Raw genomic sequence first — 24,249 nt, 5'->3', positions numbered from 1 at the left:
CTGGCCCCACAGAAAGAACAGACCAGACAAGCTTACTGAGGTAAAAAGTAGGGGCGGCGGTGAGGTCTAGAGGGTCTCCTCGGAACTAGGCAGAGACGCCAGCGAAAAGCCCCTTCGGCCAAGCTAACTCAGGCCTAGCAAAATACCCAACCCACTCTACCGCCTCTCCGGCCAAAGCTGTCGCTACGGACCGGAGGGCGGGGCTGCCACACCTTCGCGCGAGACCAGCCACGCGACTTCCCAGAAGGCCTCAGGCAACATCTTAATAGCAGCCGGGAAGCCGGACCAGAGCGGAAGGGTGGGCGGGGCTTGCCCGCATATTTAGGGGCACCCGAGGCCACGCCCCAGATCGGAAGTGACGGAGACGAGCTAGCGCGTCGAAGGTACCTCTATGGTTTTCCTCGCGTTCTTGAGTCGGGAAATGGCCGCTGTGTGGTTGCAACGGAGATAAATCCCCGGAACCGCGATTCGGCGTGTCAGGTAGGCCTCGCGCTGTATTCAAGTTACTCAAGAGGCAGTGAAGACCGAGGACAGGCCATATTTTTGACTCTTCTGTGGGTGGTGACGGGTTGGCGGCAAAAGGAGAACCAAAGAGACGTTGCGCCGTTATTTATGCGTTTTTTCGTCAGCTTTCTTCAGGTTTTCGAGGCACTACGGGCCGAAAAGGCCGGGCGGGGGCGCTGAGCAGTGCTAACGGCGCGCGCGCTCGTGTTTGCGAACCTGGCTCGAGACCCGGAGCCCGCGCGGCCTTCCGTGCGCGTGCGCATATATTCCTCTTCCACCCTTCCCCCATTTCTTCAGCCTGTATCTCTGCGCGCGCCCGACTGAGCCTTCCGCGCACGCGCGCTCGTCTCTTTCTTTCTACCCCGCCTACGGCGCCGACGGCAGCCGGAGGTGCAACTTGTGTCCGCCTCTCATTGGCTGGGACTGCCACCTTTCTTCCTGGCCTTTGGGGTTTTGAGAAAAATAACTGTGACCCGCAGCAAAGTGCGTTGAGTAAGTCTACCTCTTTTCTCGTGGTCTTTAAAATTCCTCCCTGGCTTCAGACTACCCGTCAGTTGATGCCTCATTTTTGTGATGCTACTAGGTTTTAGGGCTCTGTTCAGCCCCTGGCTGCTGACCCTAGTTCTCTGGAGTTAATTTCAGTACCCGCTGCAACCCGCTGTTTTGAAGCTAGCGCGCGCTGTTGACTTGTGGTGGTTGCCTAGTTACGTTTCCCTAGCGAGGGGATTGGGTCTTAGCTGGTGGTTCTGAGCCTGGCCCTGCCCCATCCGGCTGAAAGTGCGGTTCTTCACGAGTACTAGCAAAGCCGAGTCTTTTCAGCAAGTGATTCAGCCCATTTAGTCGTGTCAGAAAAGTTGCAGCCACAATTGGTAGACAGCTGGTGTGAGAAATGGGTGGGAGTGGCGAATTGGACTTTGCCTTCATTTTAAATTCATGAGTTGGCTTTTAAGATTCGCTTTTAAAATTTATTTCTTCAGAATCAAGCTGAAGTACCAGCAGCTACTTTGCTACCTCAGACTTTTTGAAAAAGCATGTTAGAATTGGAAAAAAATTAAGACAAGTTGAAAGCAAGTGTGGCTAACACTGATGAAAAAGATGAACAACTTCAGACTTGTACCTCATTGCAACAGCGTCTTTCAAATTTTTTGGTATTACAAAGCAAAACAAAATTTATTGTTCCTCGTGTGAATTCTCATTTCAGTTCGATTCTAGTTGAAATGGTTAGGATACTGTCTAGGCAGTAAATAACCTTTACGTAGGAAAAACTGCTACAAGGTTTGTGCATTTTTGATCATAACCAATTCAGGATAAATAATTTGATGGGAGGGAAAAAGTGACTCCTCGGCGGGAGTTGAGGCTGCTGTGTGCTGTGCTCGCCCCCCTGCACTCCAGCGGGGGCAACAGAGTGAGACCTTGTTACTTAAAAAGGTAGCTCATGGTAAACAACCTTGGAGCATCTTCTCTTAGTGATATCATACTTTAACCATTACATTGTGGTGAACACTGAAATATCTTCTTTAATTCAGGTAATTAAAATGGTGGCAAAGGAAACTGTTTAGCCAGAGCCCTTCTTGACTTTGAAGAACAGTGGTATTGTAAGACTTGGTGACAGACCTGTAGGTCTGATAGGCCCACTGGTAGGCTCAGCTCAGGTCTGGTTGATTTATTTATTTATTTTTGAGACGGAATGTCGCTCTGTCGCCCAGGCAGGAGTGCAGTGGCCCAATCTCGGCTCATTGCAACCTCCCGTCTCCGGGTCCAAGCGATTCTCCTGCCTCAGCCCCCCCACCACGCCCCCCCAGCAGCTGGAACTGCAGGCGCCCGCCACCACACCCGGCTAATTTTTGTATTTTTGATAGAGATGGGGTTTCACAATATTGGTGTCGAACTCCTGACCTCAGGTAATCCACTCGCCTGGCCCACCCAAAGTGCTGGGATTACAGGGGTGAGCCCCTGTCCCCGTCCTCGGTTGAATTTATTAAACTTTTGTGGGCAGCAAGCTGTACAAGGTTAACTATGTGATGAGAAGACTTAGAAATGGAGAAAGTTTTACCAGTTCTACGTAGGGCTTGGGTTGGGAGTTTCCGGAAACTACGTTGGAAATCAGTAGTAGTTGCACACTAGCTGACTTCAGCTGTGTAATTTACAGTGATTTGTTATTTAGCAAATAAGTAGAAGAGGGAATTAAGAAGCTAAAATCTCTGGGTACTTGTTGGATATGAATTTGTTAATTGTTTACACTCAGGTAATAAGTGTTACCTCAGTCATAGCATTTAATATCTTCTGACTGTCCCTAAGGCTGAAAACCAACCAGTATACTAACACGAAGATAATACTAGAGCCTGTATTTGTGTAGTATTTTAGAGTTTTCAAACACTTTAATTTTATTTCTCTATTTGTTTGAGACAGAGACTCGCTTTGTAGCTCAGGCTAGAGTGCAGTGGCGCCATCTCGGCTCACTGCAACCTCCGCTTCCCTGGTTCAAGCGATTCTGGTGCCTTAGCCTCCCAAGTAGCTGGGACTACAGGCGCCTGCTTGCCACCATGTCCCGCTAATTTTTCTTTTTCTTTTTCTTTTTCTTTCTTTCTTTCTTTTTTTTTTTTTTTTGAGACACAGTCTTACTCTGTCGCCCAGGCTGGTGTGCAGTGGCGTGATCTTGGCTCACTGCAACCTCTGCCTCCCAGGTTCAAGCGATACATGGGATTACAGGTGCACGCCACAAAGGCCGGCTAGTTTTTCTGTTTTTGAGATGGTGTCTTGCTCTGTCATCCAGGCTGGAGTGCAGTGGCATGATCTTGGCTCACTGCAACTTCCACCTCCCGGGTTCAAGCGATTCTCCTGCCTCAGGCTCCAGAGTAACTGAGATTAGAGGCGCACGCTGCCACGCCCGGCTAATTTTTATATTTATAGTAGAGACAGGGTTTTGCCATGTTGGCCAGGCTGGTCTCAAACTCTTGACCTGAGGTGATCCGCCCGCCTTGGCCTCCCGAAGTGTTGGGATTACAGGCGTAAGCCACTGCACCCAGCCCAGACATTTTATTAAGCATATCTGGAAAGACTTCTAAATGATGCTGTTTAATGCTGTATCAAAAATATTAAGGTAACCTTACCTGCAAGAATCATTTTAAGTAAACGTGGTTAGCTTGCAGAAAGGCTGCCTAAACAAGGTTTACCAATAATGATGGCTAATGCTAGATTGTATACCATGAGCCAAACATTAAACTAAGCTGTTTACGTGCCTTAGTTCATTTAACCCTGTACTTGTAAGAAAGTACCATTAGTAGCCTTAAAAAAAAAACAAAAACAAAAAACATAAAAAGCAAAAAAACACCAACAGAATTTGAAGCTGACAGATTAAGTTAACTTGTTCAGTGTTGGTCAGTTAATGGCTGAGCCAGGATTTGAATCTAGTCTACTGGAATAATAGTCATGGGCTATATTTTTAGGATTTGAAAAGATGGAAATAGCATTACTTTGTTTACAACAATCTGGGGACCAAACTCCTTGAGTCTGCTAAAGTGAAGACTAGGATCAAGTATGCTTGAAATCGTAATCTTAAAGAATTCATTTTGGGTGGCTTTGTCTTGGATATTTTGTTAAGCCCGGTTTCTTTGCTCTGATCAAATTTTCTCTTTTTTTTTGAGACAGCCTCACTCTTGCCCAGGCTGGAGTGCAGTGGTGCAGTTTTTGCTTACTGCAGTCTCCGCCTCCTGGGTTCGAGTGATTCTTCTGCCTCAGACTCTGGAGTACCTGGGACTGTAGACGTGCACCACCTCATCTGGCTAATTTTGGTACTTTTAGTAGAGGTGGGGTTTCACCATGTTGGCCAGGCTGGTCTCGAACTCGTAACCTCAGGATCTGCTCACCTCGGCCTCCCAAAGTGCTGGGATTACACGGTGAGCCACCGTGCCTGGCCTGATATAATTGTTTTCTAGCTGGTTTCTGATCACTTATGTTCTAGCTGGTCATTATGTATTATTTCATGAAAGATAGGCTCTGTTAAGATATTTAAGAACCTTATTTTTAAAAATAAAACCTGCTTTATTTTATCCTGTGTTCCTCATTGGTTAGTGTATCAATTGGCTAAAGACACATACTGCAGTTTATTCCTTATCTCTCTATACAAGTGGGAATCTATTAAATGATCTTGGTTGTAATAAAGGGAAGATTAGTTTGGCATTTTTAATTCTGTATTTGGGTTTTGGCCACCTCAGGCACCTTTTAGGGTATTGAAGAGAGAGCACTGGAGTTGGAGTCAGGAGATTTCAGTCAAATTTTGGATTAACCATTTACAGCCCGACTATGGGTGCCAAAAACGGCAAACATATCTTTTGTTTTCTCCCCCAAACTTGTCCTCCTCCGAGATGTTTAAATCTAAAACCTAGAATTTAAGGGCACTAGTGATTTTTCATTTTTCCTCACTCTCTGTACTTCACACCCCTAACAATCCATTAACAAGTCATTTTGACAAACCACATCTTGAATTTTTTTTTCATTGCTGTTTATTTTTTATATAGAAGCCATCTTAAAATGAAATCAGATGAGTGACTCACCCAAGCAGACCCTGTAAGGGTTTCTCAACCAAGTAAAATCCTGACCCCTTTTGATGATCTACTAGATGCTATTTGATCTGGTCCATTCTTCCTCCTGCTGCCTTATTTCATACACTCAACTCCTTGATCACATTGCCTTCTTATTGGTGTTTCTGTCCTGAATTTGCTAAGTTTGTGTCCTCTGCCTAGTATGCTCTTCCCTCTGTGGATCTTTTCTGTGTTCCCTGTCCTTAGACCCAAATGTTACCTCCTTAAAGAGGGCCCAAGGATCCACCTAAGTAGTGTCCCTGCCCTCCTCCTCTGCATGTCAACTTGTACTTTTTCCCCCGTCTCCAATGTGGCACTTGCCACTATTTGATTTTTTTCTTGTTTTCTGTCTTCCTCTCTCTGAAAACTTCAAGAGAGTAGGGAACTTAAAGTCCTCCTTAAAATGTTGTATTCCCAGCATTAGAGTAGTAGTGTCTGGCATGTAAGACACCTATTTCAAGTTATTTGGAAAGTTTAGAGTTCTCTGTATTTGAAAGATGGGATTAACACGTAGCTCATGAGATTATCAGGCTCAAATATGAGATTATTTTATTTAAGTCACCTAGCACGGTTCTTTGCACATGGTTGATACTTAGATGTTTAGTTTGCTATGATTTGTTGCTGATGTCTGTTCTTGATTTGGTTTTTGGAAGGCAGGGACCACTTACATAGACATACTTCCTATAGTAACTAGTATTGTGCTTTGTATGTAGACTTTCATTTTTTAAAAATTAGCTGAACTAATCAGCTTTGATACTGATTTATTGTATCACATTTTGTGTATTATTTGAGTTATTGGTGTGGATACTTGAATATATTTATAGATAGTGAACAGGAATGTATATCCACTGGTCTAACAGCCTATGTTCCCTCTTCTGTCAGTTTTTTACATCTAGTGTTTATTTTCTTTGAACTTCAAAATATCATGACTTGAAGTAAAGAGATCTGGCAGTTGAGTCTTCTCTGGATATATATAGAAATTAGCCTTTTGAAATTGTTTAGGGAAATGTTAGCTAAAATGAGCCTTGTATCACTTCTAGGAGTGAATCAGTAGTAATGACTTTCCGGGTCAGAATACAGTTTTTTAACAGTACTCCAGTTTAAAATACTGCCATTTTTTTCCTCTGGCCACTTGGGGTTTTGATATTTTAAAAACTAAACTTACATGTCCTTTAGAAATCCTTTTGTTTTATACCCAGCCTTACTTGGCTTTTTGACTTTACTACTTTTTTAGTATGTTTCCCATAATAGGTTCCGATTCCTCCTTCCTAGCCTGAACTTCAAATCTCTCCCAAGTTGGAGAGCCATGGATATTTTAGGAGACACTATTCTTGATTCACCAGTTAAATGTTACCATTTCTTCTTTGTATTTTCAGTCTCATTTTATTTTTAAAATTGGATCTTGGTAAGAGATACAGATTTCCATTTAAACTTGTTCATGAATTCTTTTGAGTGCTGGCGTATATTAATCTTGTATTCCTTAGTTGCTGTTCCCCTAGTGCTTTAGACTATCCTTTGCACATACTTGATGTGAATATACACAGAGCTAAACTTTTCAGTATTGGTAACTTGAATATTTTGTGCAAAGTGTATTTACAGAGTAATGATAAATTATTTTAGGAAGAATATTTACTTTCAATAGATAAAAGTTTCATTGCTGACTGTTCTTTTATTTGAATATACATGTATCAAGATGCTTTTAGGCACAGAATTTGAAGTTACTATGATGGCTGTTAATGTGGATTTTAAAATCATTTCACATGAAACTAAATTGTGTGAAAGGAAGTACCAAAGAGAATAAGTGGCAAAACATTAAACTCATATTTCAGAGTTATAAAGTAGAGCATTATGAAAATTATAGATTACATTTTTTTTTTTTTTTTTGAGATGGGGTCTTGCTATGTTGCCAAGGCTAAAGTGCAGTAGCTAGTCCCAGGTGTGATCACAGCACATTGCAGTGTCAAACTCCTTCTGCCTCGGCTTCCCAAGTAGCTGGGACTACAGGCTTGTGCCACCTTGCCCCGTAGCAAGATGGCATTATGTTAGCTACCTTGGAATTTTCTGATGAAACCACAACATACCATGTTTCCTAAAGCTCAAATTGCTACAATTAGAATTCAAGTAGTTAAAAAGATGCTGTCAGTTTCATAATACACTACTGCATTGTGGTTTACAAAAAAGTTGAGTTTTAGGCTTTTATGGTTAAAAATTTCCTATTTCCTGAATTAGTTTTTTCTTCCCTGAAATTGTAAGTGCATTTATTAGAGTTTATTGCAGTGCCCATTATATGCATTGTAAATAATGGTTATTTAATTTGACATAAATCAAAATAATTTTTTTTGTCTTCGCTAGGAATTTGAATTTAGAGTTTAATCTCTCAGAGCATTCTCTCCAGGAGGAATATTTACAGTATCTGAAAGACTTCAGTTGACTTCTTGATCCTGCTTAAAAGCCAAGGTAAAGAGCATTCATTTTTCTAGTTTTCACTTTTGACTTTTTTGAGGAAATGTCGCTACTGAATTGATGATTCAGTTTTTTGTTTATTTTGGTGACTTGTATGAAGTAAGTCAGATATTAAGTTAGTTTTAGGGAAAAGGTTCTTTTTCTCTCGTCTTCCAGGTTGTGTTCCTGCTTTTTCTATTTCTATAAACACATCTACTAAAAGACTCAGGACATACAAGATAAACTCTGCTACTTAACCCATTTTCCCTAATGTAAACAAGAGGAGATTCATAACTTGTTTCTACTGTAGTGTTTAGGTAATTCAAATTGGTTGCTTCTTATGTGCTAGGTGTATTAAGTGAATTAAGTTCATCAACTCATTAAGTCCTCTACAAGTCTGCGAAGTAGGCAGTGTTATTTTCTTCGTTTTACAGTTGAGGAACAGGCTCAAAGAGCTTAACGAATTTGAATTCATGTAGTTTAAATGCAGAGACCATGTTCTTAGCTTTTTTCCTAAGTGTATTTTTGCAGTAGAGCAGAAGATATCCACTTCTTTTAGACTGCTATTTGATAGGCATGCTTTCTTTCCATTAGTTTTTGAAGTTTCAGTTGTAGCTATTAAAAAGCAAAGCAAAACACCTTTAAAAATAAATTTGCTGCTTTAAAAAATATCCAGGTTCTGGGGAATGCATTCATTTGATAGTTACTTATTAAATACCTGTTGTGCTTATGTGCCACAAGCCCAACTACATCCTGTTGACTGGAAAAGCCTGCAGAATTCATGAAACCTTAACAGATATTACCATCCAAAAAGCCTCAAGAGCCAGGAACAGAGATTCTGGAGATACAGCACAACACAGCATCTCTAGCTCTTAGTAAACTCATAGTGTTTTATTTACGGATTAATACAGGGGAAAAGAATGTTGCCTTATTGCTGGACTGGATCTCCAAAATCGTTTCCAGCTCTGGTTTCTTCTTACAGTGTGTCTGATTATCTCAGAGTGGGATAAAAATAAATATCTTAAAGTAAATTTGATCACAATGAATGTAAATTATTAAAGTGTTTGGGAGGACAGAATTTTGAAATCAGATAGCACTAGAATGTCGCAGTTCCCAGTGGCCAAGATTCCTTCCTTTACAGGCTGTAAATTTGGTTTTTGCCAATTTCATGATGTTGTCAAAACTACAGTTGCTAAACCAAATTTGTGTTCTACGAGGTATCAGATCTCTCTGTGTTAATGCTAAATTTCTTTCTTCTGTGTTGTGGAATTCTTATTCTGCCTTTTTGAACCCTGAACCTATGTTTTATTTCTGTCTTTATGTATTTCTTGCTCCCTTGGGATTCAGAAGAAGAGTGAGAGAAGACAAAGGTGGTAGTCTATTATAGGATAGTTATGTTCTGTTTTGAAATCAGCATTTATCTCAAACATCTCGAATTTGTTATTTATATTGTTTGATGAGGAACTATCCAGGTATTACCATTACCTCTTCTATAACTGAACTCATCTTAGTACTTCCAAATAGTATTTTATTAAACTCAACAAAGTCTAGGTAGGTAAAATAAGTGCCTTCAAAAATACTTGGTTGTAGGAGATACTATTTAAGTATTATGGGAATTGCAAGCTGTTAGAAGTTTAATAAGTTGATTTTTATTGAAATGAATACTTTTTGAGTAAGTTAGTATAAATTTGAAAATAGTTCTATGCAGCAAAAACAAGCTTGAGAGGCCAAGATATCTCAATTATTGAAAAGTTGAAAATGTGACATTTGGGATGTACATGCAGTGATTTGCTATATATGTATATTTTTTCAATTTTGTGAGGAGTAGATCTTATAAATCAATTAGTTCTGACAGTTACTGATTTCTGTACCCATTGCGGTCTAATTATAGCATTGGGTACCATGTAGTGTTTAGAAAAGTTAAACTACTGGTGCCGAGGTTTTTTTTCTTACCGTTCTAATATATCTTTCTTGAAGTAATCCCTCCAATTCTTTATCTTTTATTCTTTTTATATCTTCTTAACAGAAAGCTTCAGGGTGAACTAGTCATTGTCACAAAAGTCCACTTTATTCTGGAATCATGAGTACTGAGAGCAGACCCACGGCTCCAGCTGTTCAGAAACTTAGTGTCCTGTATACTATATAGTACCACTCCAGACAGTATTGTGTATATGGAGTGGTCAGCTCAGTCTCATTTTCAAGGCCATAAAGCACTATGATAACAGCCTAGTAGGTTTATTTTTTGTTAGTATTGTGACACTTTATTTTATTTCAGTTGCCTTATCTGTAATACCTTTATTTATTTATTTATCTTTCTTACAGGAGAGGTAGGCATTTGTATTGGGCATGGAATAACACATAACATGCTGCTGCAGTCTGATCTCATTGCTCTTTCCGGCTTCTGCAGCTGCTGCCTTTTTGGATTGAGGCACATAAGTGGGGCAGTCCATAAAAATCTTCAGTTGTGTCTTTAATCTACAGTATCTATCATGCAGGTGAAAACAGTTTTAGTCAGGGATAATTGACTTGTCTTCTGAATACTGATTTGAAAATGATGGTGAATAATAGCCTTTGAGAAACTTCTGTAAAAATCAAATTTTATCTGAAAATAAATAACGTAAAATTTAAAAAACCATATTGTAATTTTAACCTTTTTTTGCCCTATCATTTGATTAGGAGAAAAGAAATGGGTCGCTCCAATTCTAGATCACATTCTTCAAGGTCAAAGTCTAGATCACAGTCTAGTTCTCGATCAAGATCAAGATCTCATTCTAGAAAGAAGCGATACAGGTGATTTAATGTGCTTTAAATTTTTAAAATAATGGTATCAGTTATTATTTGTTGAATGCGTATCTTAAACACAGTGCTAAACCCCAAAATGTATTTTATTCTCAAAGAACCCTGTGAAATGGATCTGTTGTTACCCTTATTGTAAGCGAGAAATTGAGAATGTCCAGCTAACAAGCTCTAGTAAATGGCAGAGCTTGGATTGAAATCCAGTTAGTCTGACTCCAGGTCTCAAATTTTACTGTATAATATATGGTAGGTTTCTTTGTATTTGTCCACAATGTTAAGAGATGAATTGGGTAATGCAAGAATTTGACAGTGAAAAATCTGTGCATATTGTTTCATAGTTTCTCATTTCCGACTTTGATTCTTTGAATTCTAACAAAATAATTTTTTTTGTTAAAAAATTAACAACTCTGGTTATTTTTCTTTAAATAGTAATACATACTTAGCATAGAAAACAGAAACCAGAAATTGAAAATACAAATGACCATAATCCCATTAAGAATTAATAGTAGTTGATGATTATTCTTTTTTTCCCCCCAGGCTTAACTTTATTTTATGTATATATTTAATTAAAAATATCTCACTGATACAGTTTTGTGTAATCTTTTCCCCATTTAACTGTATATTATGTCATCCCATTAAATATTCTTTTACAATTATCAGTTTAAGTGCTTGCCTAGATGTACTACAATTTGCTAATATGTCCTAATGTGTGTGATATATATATAACACACGCACGTGTGTGTGTGTGTGTGTTTTGTGCCTTCATTTTTAAGGTCTTTAATGTATTCTCTCAGTATTTACCTTAGGCTTTTTGATTAGAAACCGTAAACTTTTGTACAGATGAGGTTTTTAAAAAAAGTCTATTTTTACCGTTACCGTTTATTTACATGTTATATTCAATCAGAGTATTTAGAATGGTAGGATGGAATGCTTTATTTTTCTTGCATTGATATTTATTTCATTTTTAGTTCTAGGTCTCGTTCCAGAACATATTCAAGGTCTCGTAGTAGAGATCGTATGTATTCTAGAGATTATCGTCGTGATTACAGAAATAATAGAGGAATGAGACGACCTTACGGGTACAGAGGAAGGGGTAGAGGGTATTATCAAGGAGGAGGAGGTAGATATCATCGAGGTGGTTATAGACCTGTCTGGAATAGAAGGCACTCTAGGAGTCCTAGACGAGGTCGTTCACGTTCCAGGAGTCCAAAAAGAAGATCCGTTTCTTCTCAAAGATCCAGAAGCAGATCTCGCCGGTCATACAGATCTTCTAGGTCTCCAAGATCATCCTCTTCTCGTTCTTCATCCCCATATAGCAAATCTCCTGTTTCTAAAAGACGAGGGTCTCAGGAAAAACAAACCAAAAAAGCCGAAGGGGAACCCCAAGAAGAGAGTCCGTTGAAAAGTAAATCACAGGAGGAACCGAAAGATACATTTGAACATGACCCATCTGAATCTATCGATGAATTTAATAAGTCATCAGCCACATCCGGTGATATTTGGCCTGGCCTTTCAGCTTATGATAATAGTCCTAGATCACCTCGTAGTCCTTCACCTATTGCTACACCACCTAGTCAGAGTTCATCTTGCTCTGATGCTCCCATGCTCAGTACAGTTCACTCTGCAAAAAATACTCCTTCTCAGCATTCACATTCCATTCAGCATAGTCCTGAAAGGTCTGGGTCTGGTTCTGTTGGAAATGGATCTAGTCGATACAGTCCCTCTCAGAATAGTCCAATTCATCACATCCCTTCACGAAGAAGTCCTGCAAAGACAATCGCACCACAGAATGCTCCAAGAGATGAGTCTAGGGGCCGTTCCTCATTTTATCCTGATGGTGGAGATCAGGAAACTGCAAAGACTGGGAAGTTCTTAAAAAGGTAAAAACTAAAATACAGAATCTACAGTATAATACTGTTTTTGTTCTTTGAATTCTATTTGGAATTAAAAGACGTAAATTTGTGATACATATTTAACTAGCAGTTTTTACTCTTGACTTCCTTCATTTTAAGATAATTCCAAATTGTTTTTACTTTTATCTGGTGAACTTTGGAAGCTCAGTGTTTTAATAAAAATTAATTTATCCAGCTACTCAGGAGGCTGAGGCGGGAGGATCTCTTGAGCCCAGGAGTTCAAGGCTTTGGTGAGCTATGATTGTGCCTACTGCACTCCAGCCTGGGCAACAGAGCAAGACCCTGTCTCTTTAAAAAGAAAAAAAAAAAAAAAAAACCACTAATTTCTGTTTCTCCTCTTAATTTTACCATTTTCGGTCCAGAATTAAAAATACAGATGAGGAGAAGTTGAGTAGCTTAGAGCATAACTAAATTATATATGTTAATAACTGTAGATCTTTTAGAAATTTAGTTTACTAAAGCATTGGAGGCTTATTTTGTTCTTTTCATTATTAGAATGTGACCTACATAAATAATGCAGCTATATTGCATGTTCTTAGGTGGCATAAACAGTCTGGCTGTTAATATTTAATGATTTCAGCCTGACTATACAAAAGGTAATGGTATTTCTCACTGACTAATGACATTTGAAACAGATACATTGTTTAAATTCTGATCTCAAGTGTTGCTGAAAGTTACTAACAATGAAAATTGGTTGCTTCATGTATTGTGATTTGACTTAAAAGTGAGAAAATAGAGGAAACATGCTGTTTGTGGAATAGCACTGCACAACCTAGAATTTATGATTGAACTGATCGTTAGTTTCTATGAAACAGTGCCAGAAATCATTATTTTTCTAGAGCAAGTATATATGAATTGTTTTGTGATGCTCATAAAGAGTATTACTGGAATGGTATTTAAATCGATTTGTGTGAACTCTTGTTTATATTAATAAGTAAGTGAAACAGTCTGAATTTTGGGGGGTAATTATCAAGAGAATTCTAACATAATGTGTATTATCCTTAGTGGTTCTTAGCTTCAAAAATTAAATTCAGGCAATCTCTAGAAGTTCGTGATAGTGCAGAATTGTGGATTGTGACTAAATAGGACAGGTTTTTGGTTGGCTTTACTTTTTAAACTTCAGAAGTCAAATGTAAATTTATTTTAAAAGTTAGTACATAAGTTCTATATGGATGCTTTCAATGATTTTTAAAAGTGGGAACTGAAAAAGCACTTTTCAATAGGGTTTTTTCTCTCTTGCTGGTCCTGAGGGATTGGGCAACACATTTAAATATGGAAGCGATCTACAATGAATGCAATCCAGAGTTACTATCCTCTTCTTTGCTTATTCGCAGGTTCACAGATGAAGAGTCTAGAGTATTCCTGCTTGATAGGGGTAATACCAGGGATAAAGAGGCTTCAAAAGAGAAAGGATCAGAGAAAGGGAGGGCAGAGGGAGAATGGGAAGATCAGGAAGCTCTAGATTACTTCAGTGATAAAGAGTCTGGAAAACAAAAGTTTAATGATTCAGAAGGGGATGACACAGAGGAGACAGAGGATTATAGACAGTTCAGGAAGTCAGTCCTCGCAGATCAGGGTAAAAGTTTTACTACTGCATCTCACCGGAATACTGAGGAGGAAGGACTCAAGTACAAGTCCAAAGTTTCACTGAAAGGCAATAGAGAAAGTGATGGATTTAGAGAAGAAAAAAATTATAAACTTAAAGAGACTGGATATGTAGTGGAAAGGCCTAGCACTACAAAAGATAAGCACAAAGAAGAAGACAAAAATTCTGAAAGAATAACAGTAAAGAAAGAAACTCAGTCACCTGAGCAGGTAAAGTCTGAAAAGCTCAAAGACCTCTTTGATTACAGTCCCCCTCTACACAAGAATCTGGATGCACGAGAAAAATCTACCTTCAGAGAGGAAAGCCCACTTAGGATCAAAATGATAGCGAGTGATTCTCATCGTCCTGAAGTCAAACTCAAAATGGCACCTGTTCCTCTTGATGATTCTAACAGGTAATTCCATATTGATCCCCAGTAAATAATCTGTGGGTAGTTAATATTCCAGTTAATTATCTTACACTTTCTGAACATACCTTTTTTTATTTAAACCAATGGTATATTTTGTGTGTGTGTGTTATCAATATGTTCCAGACCTGCTTCCTTGACTAAAGACAGGCTGCTTGCTAGTACACTTGTCCATTCTGTCAAGAAGGAGCAAGAGTTCCGATCCATCTTTGACCACATTAAGTTGCCACAGGCCAGCAAAAGCACTTCAGAGTCATTTATTCAACACATTGTGTCCTTGGTTCATCATGTTAAAGGTATGCTTAGTATGTTTAGTATTGTGAATTAAATTTATCTTGTATGCAAATAAAAAAATGAGTAATTATGCTTAATAATTCATGTACCCCAGGGCTAGCAAATATACATCAATGCTATTAAAACTTGGAAAAGTAGTTTCATGAAAGAGTCCCTAGTCTTGATAGCATTGAAACTTAGGAAGATAGTTAATAAAAAGTGATTGAAATGCTGGAGAAACCATACCCTAAAAATCTGTATCATGGTAGAACATGATGTAGATTTGTTGAATGCTAAAAGTGTTTTTTAAGTGTGTCATTGTAGTGTATTTGAAGTGCAGAAGGCTTACAGATAGTCTTTCATTGCATGCCTATGGCTTGTGATAGTAAATGTTGGCATAGATTTATAACAAAGTCAGACAGGATTATTGAATATTATTTACTAAGAATTTCTTTTCAACTTTTAAAGAAATCTGAAGTGGAAAAACTTTCTTTTTTGCGCTTAATTTTTAATATATAAACTTAAAATGATAAAACGAAAATTTATCAGGATTTTTAGAGGAAAAACGTTCAAGAAATTTAGAAGAATATTATATAAATACTGACTACATGAATAGTCACTAATTAGGATAATGATGACACTTCTTTAGGTCCTAAAGATAAGGGTGTTTATTTCAACTAAAGTAATGATTTTGTTTTTTTTAAATTTTTACCAGTATGTAATTATAGTTGCAAAGTTACTAGTAATTTTCAAAGATTTTTAGGTATCTGTTTTGGTTTAGGTTAAGTTTTGTTTTTGTGTTTAAAAAGCAACTTACTATGAGACATGTTCTTTCCCAGGAACTTCGAAGACTTGTCCTTTAAAATTAATCCCCTCCTAGCTTTTAAAAAATTTGTCTTTTGACATGAGAACAGCTCACTGTAATAGATGAAACTTGGCTCTAGCAGTTCTTTATGCAGTTGATATATCAGAACAGTGAACAGTTAAATGAATTTCTTTTGGGCTGTAATTATTTAAACACAGTAACAAGACAGTTTTGCTATTTGACTCTAAGTAGGTTTGTGAACCAGTTTATGACCATATTACTGTGGTACATAAAATATGAAACATTCTTTTTTTAAATTTTTTAATCTTTTTTGGCCTGTCTCCACATTTTACAGTTTATTGCTGAATTTTGAGATCAGGTTTTGATAAATTTTTTCCTTTTTCTTTTTTCTTTTTTTTTTTTTTTTTAAAAAAAAGAACTGTAGTGATGTTTCATAATTGGTATTGTGCAACCGATCTGAACAGCTCTTACTTTATATAGAGCTGAAAATGCCCAGTGATGTTTTCTTTTTCATTGTAACTAGGTCCTGGAATATGTTTTGAAATGGCAAAATCCATGTTTCAAAGTAAAATAGCTGTTGAAAGATACAGGCAAAGTTGAATCTTCTGTCTTCCTGGCAAAAATGGCATAAAAACTGAGTTGCTAGCTCAAATTCCTGGGTTTCATGGAATTATGATTGAGGCACTACACTTGTAGTGGCCGTTTCAAGTTTTAATGATTGGTTATGAGACATGTGCTGGATATTGGGCGGTAAGTTGACACAGATGTATGTTGACCTGTTAAGCAGATAGCTTGTTTCATAATGTGACATTTCATAGCTCATGACTTTATACGTCTTTCTATTTTACATTTACAACATATCTTTAACTGGTTTTTAAAATAATCAGTATTGATATTACTAGTTTGAAAATTGTTTGAAGAGAGACAAAACAGCAATATCAAATGTGCTGTTGGGTTTGCCAAGATGCCAGATTTTTGGATAATTATTGAATGTTAATTGATTTAAAAATATTTTTCCAATTTCAATGATAGTATTCAGTGTTTTTATAAATCCATTTTTGTTGATATGGCAGCGTAGTCACTGATGAAATTTAATAGTTTACTCAAACTAGCTTTTTGGTTAGCTCCATATTTTCCTGTTAATTTTTGTTTTCTGCAAATGATTACTTGAAGTAACATCATTGGTTCATATTGGCAAGGTATTAGAACATCCATAGATTGTGTTCCTTTTTATTCTGAGGAAGTAGTGTATTAATGAAGTAGAATTAGAGACTCTTGATTTAATCTATTAATTGCTCTTGGATTAGATGTAGCATTGACAGAGACCTGTGAGCAACTTTCGAAGCACTTTCCTGTTGAGGTACAAGAAATTGAAAGGGTAGGAGTTCCTTGTAACACTTAATTCTCTTTTGCTAGGTTTCTTGAGTATTTTTATTTTCTTTTCACCTGCTACATGCCCTTCTGTCACAAACAAATCTCTCTTAAAGTAAAGTTAACTAATTGGACAGTATTTCTTCTAAATCAACAGAGCAATACTTCAAGTCAGCTGCAATGACCCTAAACGAGCGGTTCACTTCGTATCAGAAAGCCACTGAAGAACATAGTACTCGGCAAAAGAGCCCTGAAATACACAGGTATGTATCCTGCTGAATTGACGTATAAAAACGTTGTTTTGGTAGGAAGACTCTGTTAAAACAAGATTGTATTGGAAGTTTGCTTTTGTCATTGATACAGATTTGGTTTTATTGCTCATTTATACTTTAAATATATTTCTAAGTCTTGAAAATTCTGTAATTCTCAATTTTCAGCTTAGTTGAAACTGGTTGTTAGAACTTGAAATATTAACTCTTACTTCTCTGCAGTATGGAATTAAATAGTTATCAGTTAGTCTGGTTTTTGGGAGGTGCAGTGAAGGCCTAGAGTAACCTTTGAATTTCTAGTAAGTTTGTGAAATAAAAAATGTTCCATGAGAGAGACAGAACAAAAGCATGAGCACTGAAGTCAGATAGTTGTGTTGAAATCCTGGCTGTGTCTCTTCGTTGCATTGTGATGAACAACTTAATCCCTGGACATCAATGTTTTCATATACGAAATGTGGATAATCATGCCCATTTTGCAGGGTGGCACTGACAGTGATACTGGCTATGAAGTATCTGACTTGGTACTTCGTACACAGTTGGTGTGGTTTTGGTGATGACTGCTAAAGAAGCACTGGGTAGTTGCAACCGATACTGACTTAAAAAGGGAAAGGCGCAGAATAAAACCAAGGGGGCACTGAATATCTAAAAATATTGAAGACAGGAGCAAATAATCCTATTCATGTGTGTTTGTTGATGTTTAAAATGAAACCCAGTTTAATCAAAACACATTTTTTCTATTTTTGATCAGTAAAATAAGTTGGATGTTTTAAAGGCCAGACTTCTATATAAAAATATCTGGTTGGAGCATTTTAATTCATTCTTCGTGGATATTTTTTCTTAATTGTGTATTAATAAATTAATAGTCTTGGTGTGCTAAATTAGTTGATTGGGAGAGAAATAACTCGTAGGAAAATGGATAATCGTGTGGATGTTTTCGAACCAAAAAGTTAGTAATATGACTAAAAATACACTTTGTTTCACATTAAGGAGAATTGACATCTCACCAAGTACCTTGAGGAAGCATACCCGTTTAGCAGGGGAAGAGAGAGTTTTTAAAGAAGAAAATCAGAAGGTATGTTTTTGAATGTAATTTTCTTCATGTTAAGTTCAGCTTAGTTAATGATACTGTACCAAATATAGTTTCTCAAGGTAAAATGTCTATAGATATCTTCTACTTTTAATCCATAACTACATCATGGTAGTGCGCATGCTCTTCCTTCCGGAAGAAGTTAAGCTGGCACTATACTATCTTAAATTTAAACCAAGAGTATTTTTTCAAAACGCTAATGAAAGGAAAAAAAAAATAGTCCTAAGAAAAGTGTAAAGAATCAGTGGGTAGACAAAGGAAAATTATAAAATCAAAGATAAAAATTAGAATTTTGAGATGAGATTCATTAGCCAGAGTAAATATTTCTCGATTTGTGTGTCTAAATTTAATATCTCTAGGTTCTTCACAGATAACAAGAAGTAATCCCCATGCTACTGGGCACTTTTGATGTGGATTAAGAAATAAGCATTCTAAGAACTGATTTACAAATGAACGTTTGGAACAAAGACTGTTATCACTCTTGGAATATTTGGGGAATGGGGGAATGTCTTTGAAACATGAGAAAGGAGCCTGTGAAAGACATTGAGGGGTCTTGGTGAGAATGGAATTCAGTGGTTAAGGGGTCTCCAATATACTCTGACAATTCAAAATGACCTTTGCCAGGTAGACTAATCTATATCAGGCCATAAAACGTCTAGTAGTAGAAATGTGGGGAAAGATAGGGAACAACTGTTTTGAAGAGATTAGGGGACTTGGAAGTACTGCTTGATTCCACTTCTGGCTGTCACTAAGTACTATCTACATGATAACTGGAAAATAACCTCTTGAACCTTGCTTTTCTAATTAGAAAAACGGGAATGCTTCTGTTTTGCAGAGTTGTTGAATAATTGGGTTATTTTGAAAACAGGCACATTTGTTACTAGAAGCTATTATGGACAGTGGTAGTGTACAAGTTTAATAGGGCATGCTATTACTAGATGTGGGGAATCTAGAGCTTACAAATAAGGTGTTTTTTTTGTTTTGTTTTGCATGGGGCGTATTGATCTTGAAAGAACAGATTCTGAGAAGTGAATACTTTTTTTTGTTTTTAACTTAAATTGGGTTCAAAGTTGTTAATTAGTTTTCCCAACAGTTTAGTCTGTCCTCATGCTCTGACAGTGAGTATATTCTCTCCTCATTACTTAGACCAGATTTTGATCCAGAGGAGAAAAAGTAGAGATAACTGATGAATAGATAAGAGGATATGCCATTGGTTTTTATCTTCCTGTCTGGATGAATAACATGTTAATATGTAATTATGTATATATAGTTTGTAATTTACAAAGTGGTTTCACTTATATTATCTTGTTACTTGTGGACTTGGTAATACCTAGGTGAATAGGAAGGTTTTTTTGCTCTTGATTAGATTTTTTTCTTTGTGACTCTGGGAGCAAATAGGTGAGTAGTTGATACCATTTGGAGATCTGTACTTTCAGTTTTATGAATGCTTATGAATATTATAGTCAGACTTCCCAGAGTAAATACTACTTATTGTTGAATACTAGCAAGGATGTCCACATTGCTTAGCATCTTACTGATGTATAATTTCTCTTCATTCCTAGATGCCTCTTTCCATCTTCCTAAATTATATAGTATTTGAAAAAGCAATGGAACAAGAAGGAGGTGAATTGTGACCCAGTTAAACTAATGTCCGTTGCAATACCTGAATTGAGAAAGGGCAGTATATGGCCCAAGATACTGAGTACAGGATTGCGAATATCTTTCTGGCTTTGTTTCTACCCTTGTTCAACCTCAATTGATTTCATTAATCATATTTTACGTGCATGTTAGAAATTATAGAATTCTTTTGAAGTTTTTTTTTAATTGGGTTGGTCAGATTATTTGGGAAGAGCTTGATCATAATGAGGCTTAAGTAATGAGAACCATTATGTTAGGATCTCTCTTTTTTAGGTAGAAGGCTACATCACAACTACAGATTATAACATCTGTCATTATTCAACTATTGAAAACAGCATTTGGAAGGATGAGGGATAATAGGATGTGCTGAGTGGAAAAAATATTTGTATCATTTACTGTACAAAAATTTATTATAGATTGTTTTGGATAAAAACCTGCAAAATTCTCAAGATACTTAGCTTTTAATAATTTCCCCAGTTCCACTGACTTTGTATACCCAAATGTTTAGTAAAAATAATCAAGTACTTTTTAACAAAAACTAAGTGATAGTATCTTATATGATTCATTATTTGCTGATACTAAAATGGCAGTTTAGAAGCTGGCATAAAACTTAACTCTATAATATGTGTATATATATATTTTCAGTTTCTCCCCTGAAATCTGTATTTTACGTCTGTCTTTTATAGGGAGATAAAAAATTAAGGTGTGACTCTGCTGACCTTCGGCATGACATTGATCGCCGTAGAAAAGAAAGAAGTAAAGAACGGGGAGATTCCAAGGGCTCCAGGGAATCCAGTGGATCAAGAAAGCAGGAAAAAACTCCAAAAGATTACAAGGAATACAAATCTTACAAAGATGACAGGTAATTGTTCAAACTGACTAAGATAGGTTTTAGCTTCTAATTAGCCTTTAATAATTGTCAGCTTAATTGCTTTCAATTTTGACTGTGTAATCGAATGTTTAAATTTAAACAATTAAAATTATTTGTTTTACAGCAAAAATGTATTTGTCTTTTACACGGCTTATGGTGGATGAGGACAAAAACTTTGGAATAGCAAGCTAACACTGAAAAAAAAAATGACAAATTAATGTGTCCTATTATCCAGGCTACATCAGGAGGTTGGACTTCAATGCAGTGCATTTCTAGAAACAGTTTGTGTAAGAACTTTGGTTCGTTATGCTTGATTCCGCACTTTTTCAACTCATAACACCCAGAGTACAAGAATTTTAAACTGATATCTAGTGGTTTAACATGGGAGAGATGGGGGGGAGGAAGGACTAGAAATAGCAATGTGTATTAGTCTTTCAAAATAATATTTCCATGGAAACTGTTAGCAGTGGTAAGAGTTAACCACAGGTATGACCTTTTCGGGTGTTGCATTAAATCATGTAAATTTGATCATCATAGAGGCAAATAGGAACACAAAGTATTATAGATAATCTTTTTCCTTGCTATTCATTAGGTAAATGGTGGATTTTATTTGTGTTATTAAATTTATGGCTGTTATTTGTAATGTCATATGCTTTTTATTTGCTATAATGGTACTATAGCCCAAACTATACCAACTATTTTCACCCAGAGTGTACAAACTGCAGTCATTTTGAAACTTGGCCTTAAGAACATCCTTACTTTTTCCTACTCTTCTCTTCCTTTCGTTAAAGTAATAAAAGATATAAGTTAATTTAAAAATACTAAAGAACTGAACCTTATTCTTGACCTTTACAGACTACTATTTTCTAACTGGCAGGCCCTAGCATGTTTTTCATTATTGATGTAAAACACATATTGAAGGAGAATGGAAGCAGACTGTGTCAAAGTTTAACACCCAATTATTTTATTTACGTAATTTTATTAGGGGATAGTGTTTTTGACTTGAAAAATATCTCTTCTATTGTAAGATTCAGCAGGGTCTTTATCTTTTTAAAAGTAGCACATTTTTTGTTTTCTTTATTTTGCAGTAAACATAAAAGTAGAGAGCAAGATCATTCTCGATCTTCATCCTCTTCAGCATCACCTTCTTCTCCCAGTTCTCGAGAAGAAAAGGAGAGTAAGAAGGAAAGAGAAGAAGAATTTAAAACTCACCATGAAATGAAAGAATACTCAGGCTTTGCAGGAGTTAGCCGACCACGAGGAACCTTTGTAAGTGAAAAAATTATCTTTGATTGCTTGGTAGGAGTTTATCTTAGAGTAATGTACATAAGGAAGGTCATATACATGATTTAGAGATGTTATGTGTGTCATTATTCCTAAAATCAGAGGTAGTATTGAAACATGAAGTGGTGTTTGAAGTGCTGTCTTCATTTAGAAATGCCATTTTGAGATCTAGAAGCATCTGTATAAACTAGGTACTTCTCTTGACTTCAAGATCAATAACTGTACCTAGTCCTTAAAGACCAAGAGTCAAGGAAAGTTACTGATTGGTAATAACATTTCTTTAATCACTTAGTTTTTGAAAAGGTACCTTAACGCCTTAATAAAACCCCTGTATGTTCATCTCTGTATTACAGTTACATTCATTTTACCTGCTTTCTTCAAATCCTTGCTTATATGGGTATCAATCATAGAAATCATAGAAATATTTCACATAGCGTATACATTATCCCCATGTTTCCGTAAGTCGTTATAATTATTAATATAATGACTTTATGGTAGTGCATCTTCTTGCCTCTTTAATTTCTAGATTCACACTCCTACCTTGAGCGAGTATCTAGTTGGGTTTTGGTGGAGTTCATTAATTAGATAATTTGGGAAAGAGAAGAGCTTTGCTTATATGGTGTTAGGTATGGCTGAATACTTGGGGCTTCTATGGTAATTCAAAGAAATTAGACAACTTTTGGCCAGTAAAAAGGAAAAACAGCTTGATTATTTAAAAATATTAGTTCAGGCCGGGCGCGGTGGCTCATGCCTGTAATCCCAGCACTTTGGGAGGCCGAGGCGGGTGGATCACGAGTTCAGGAGGTCGAGACCATCCTGGCTAACACGGTGAAACCCTGTCTCTACTAAGAATACAAAAAATTAACCGGGCGTGGTGATGGGCGCCTGTAGTCCCAGCTACTCGGGAGGCTGAGGCAGGAGAATTGGCGTGAACCTGAGAGGCAGAGCTTGCAGTGAGCCGAGATTGCGCCACTGCACTCCAGACTGGGAGAAAGAGCGAGACTCTTGTCTCAAAAAAAAAAAAAAAATTAGTTCAGTCCTTGAAAGTACAGTATTCTAACACTTAGGTTGATCATTTCTTCTTAACCTACTCAACTTTTAGTTGGCAGAATTTTTTGCCTGTGATATAAAATGGCCATCCTTTTCATCCTCAATGGCTACGAGATTTAGATAGGAAATTAGGGCGTATGTTTTTTGTTACTGCAGTAAAATTAGAGTTTGCATGTAACTAAATACCTTTTGATTGCATCACTAAACAATTTTGTTAATGTTAATCAGTTTCGAATTAGAGGCAGAGGAAGAGCCAGAGGAGTTTTTGCTGGGACAAATACTGGTCCAAACAACTCAAATACTACTTTTCAAAAGAGACCGAAGGAAGAGGAATGGGATCCAGAATATACCCCAAAGAGCAAGAAGTACTTCTTGGTGGGTGTTAGACATCTGTGTTTATTTGGTTTGCATTAATTTTCAAAGCATACTAGGTGAATACATTTAAGTACAGATAACCACTACTATAAGAAGATTCACCGTTATGTGGGAAACCTTTTTTAAAATAATTACCCAGATGATTTGAAATTTTGAAAAATGTGGGTCCCTTTAGTCCTGTTCATACTTTCTTGATATTAAACATAGGCTGATCAGGGTAAGCGAAAAATATACCTAATTTGTTACCCACATTCAGAGAAGAACATTATATTATAGTTGAGCTTAATGTTTGTTTTATATCTGTCTATAAGACAGTGACAGTTGTAGAAACTTCACATTAAGATGTACCTTCCATCATCATAGCTATTTGTTTAAATGAAAAGGAGAAGAATTTTTTCAAAGTACGTGTAATTAAGAATTTTAGGGAGGCTGTCAGCTTTCATTGGTGAAAAAAGATGATGAAAACTTACATTATAGAAAAGTTGCTGCTAGGTACACTAATTTGGTGCTTCCTGTGGTAGAGGTGCTTTTCCCTCTGAAATAGTTTTTCAAGGATGAAGCTAGAGGTGGTAGGTCCTGAAGGATTCTCTAGATAAGGATGGGCATTTTCTGCTGTTTGGCATGGGGAAAAGGGTCCTTGCTGCATTATAGACGTGTACAAGAATATACCAAAACTATTACCAGAAGTATTCATTTTTTTGTCATGGCTTTTCAGAGAATTTATGTTTCAGAGACTAGTTCTGAAAACTAGTTGCTTCCATGGAGGAAAATTGTATTGGACTTGAAGAGTTGTTGACTTTTTCAGTTGGCTTTTTATGAATGTATTTGAATAAACCTCAATGTCCATGACATACCTACTTAGAGATTATAGCTGTAGTTTGAAGTGGATCTCTGTTTTGTCTGGAAAAACAATATATTTGTTTCAAAAATATATTTCCATTTGCCTCGTTTTTGGCAT

At 36.9% G+C, this 24,249-nt stretch overlaps 1 protein-coding gene across 6 annotated transcripts in view; it reads left to right on the top strand.

The window, feature by feature from the left end:
* The first annotated feature begins 331 nt into the window (after positions 1–331).
* Positions 332–24,249, top strand: part of BCLAF1 (BCL2 associated transcription factor 1) — a 31,518-nt gene continuing 7,600 nt past the window's right edge. The window contains exons 1-12 of one of the 6 annotated variants that reach the window (XR_002726128.2): positions 332–480; positions 7,437–7,541; positions 10,203–10,316; positions 11,291–12,202; positions 13,570–14,235; positions 14,374–14,543; positions 16,875–16,980; positions 17,974–18,058; positions 20,398–20,573; positions 20,707–20,869; positions 21,671–21,851; positions 23,145–23,291. Coding sequence is in view for 5 of the 6 variants with exons in the window: in XM_023190943.2 (XP_023046711.1) it covers positions 10,213–10,316; positions 11,291–12,202; positions 13,570–14,235; positions 14,374–14,543; positions 16,875–16,980; positions 17,974–18,058; positions 20,398–20,573; positions 21,671–21,851; positions 23,145–23,291 (2,547 nt within the window). In the remaining variant the exon portion in view is untranslated. The remainder of the gene's footprint in view (positions 481–7,436; positions 7,542–10,202; positions 10,317–11,290; positions 12,203–13,569; positions 14,236–14,373; positions 14,544–16,874; positions 16,981–17,973; positions 18,059–20,397; positions 20,574–20,706; positions 20,870–21,670; positions 21,852–23,144; positions 23,292–24,249) is intronic. The other 5 variants (XM_023190943.2, XM_023190947.2, XM_023190944.2 and 2 more) reach the window with 5 other exon arrangements.

Source organism: Piliocolobus tephrosceles, chromosome 5 (assembly GCF_002776525.5).
Source record: "Piliocolobus tephrosceles isolate RC106 chromosome 5, ASM277652v3, whole genome shotgun sequence".
NCBI classification, from domain to species: domain Eukaryota; kingdom Metazoa; phylum Chordata; class Mammalia; order Primates; family Cercopithecidae; genus Piliocolobus; species Piliocolobus tephrosceles.
This window is presented reverse-complemented; position numbering and strand designations above follow the sequence as displayed.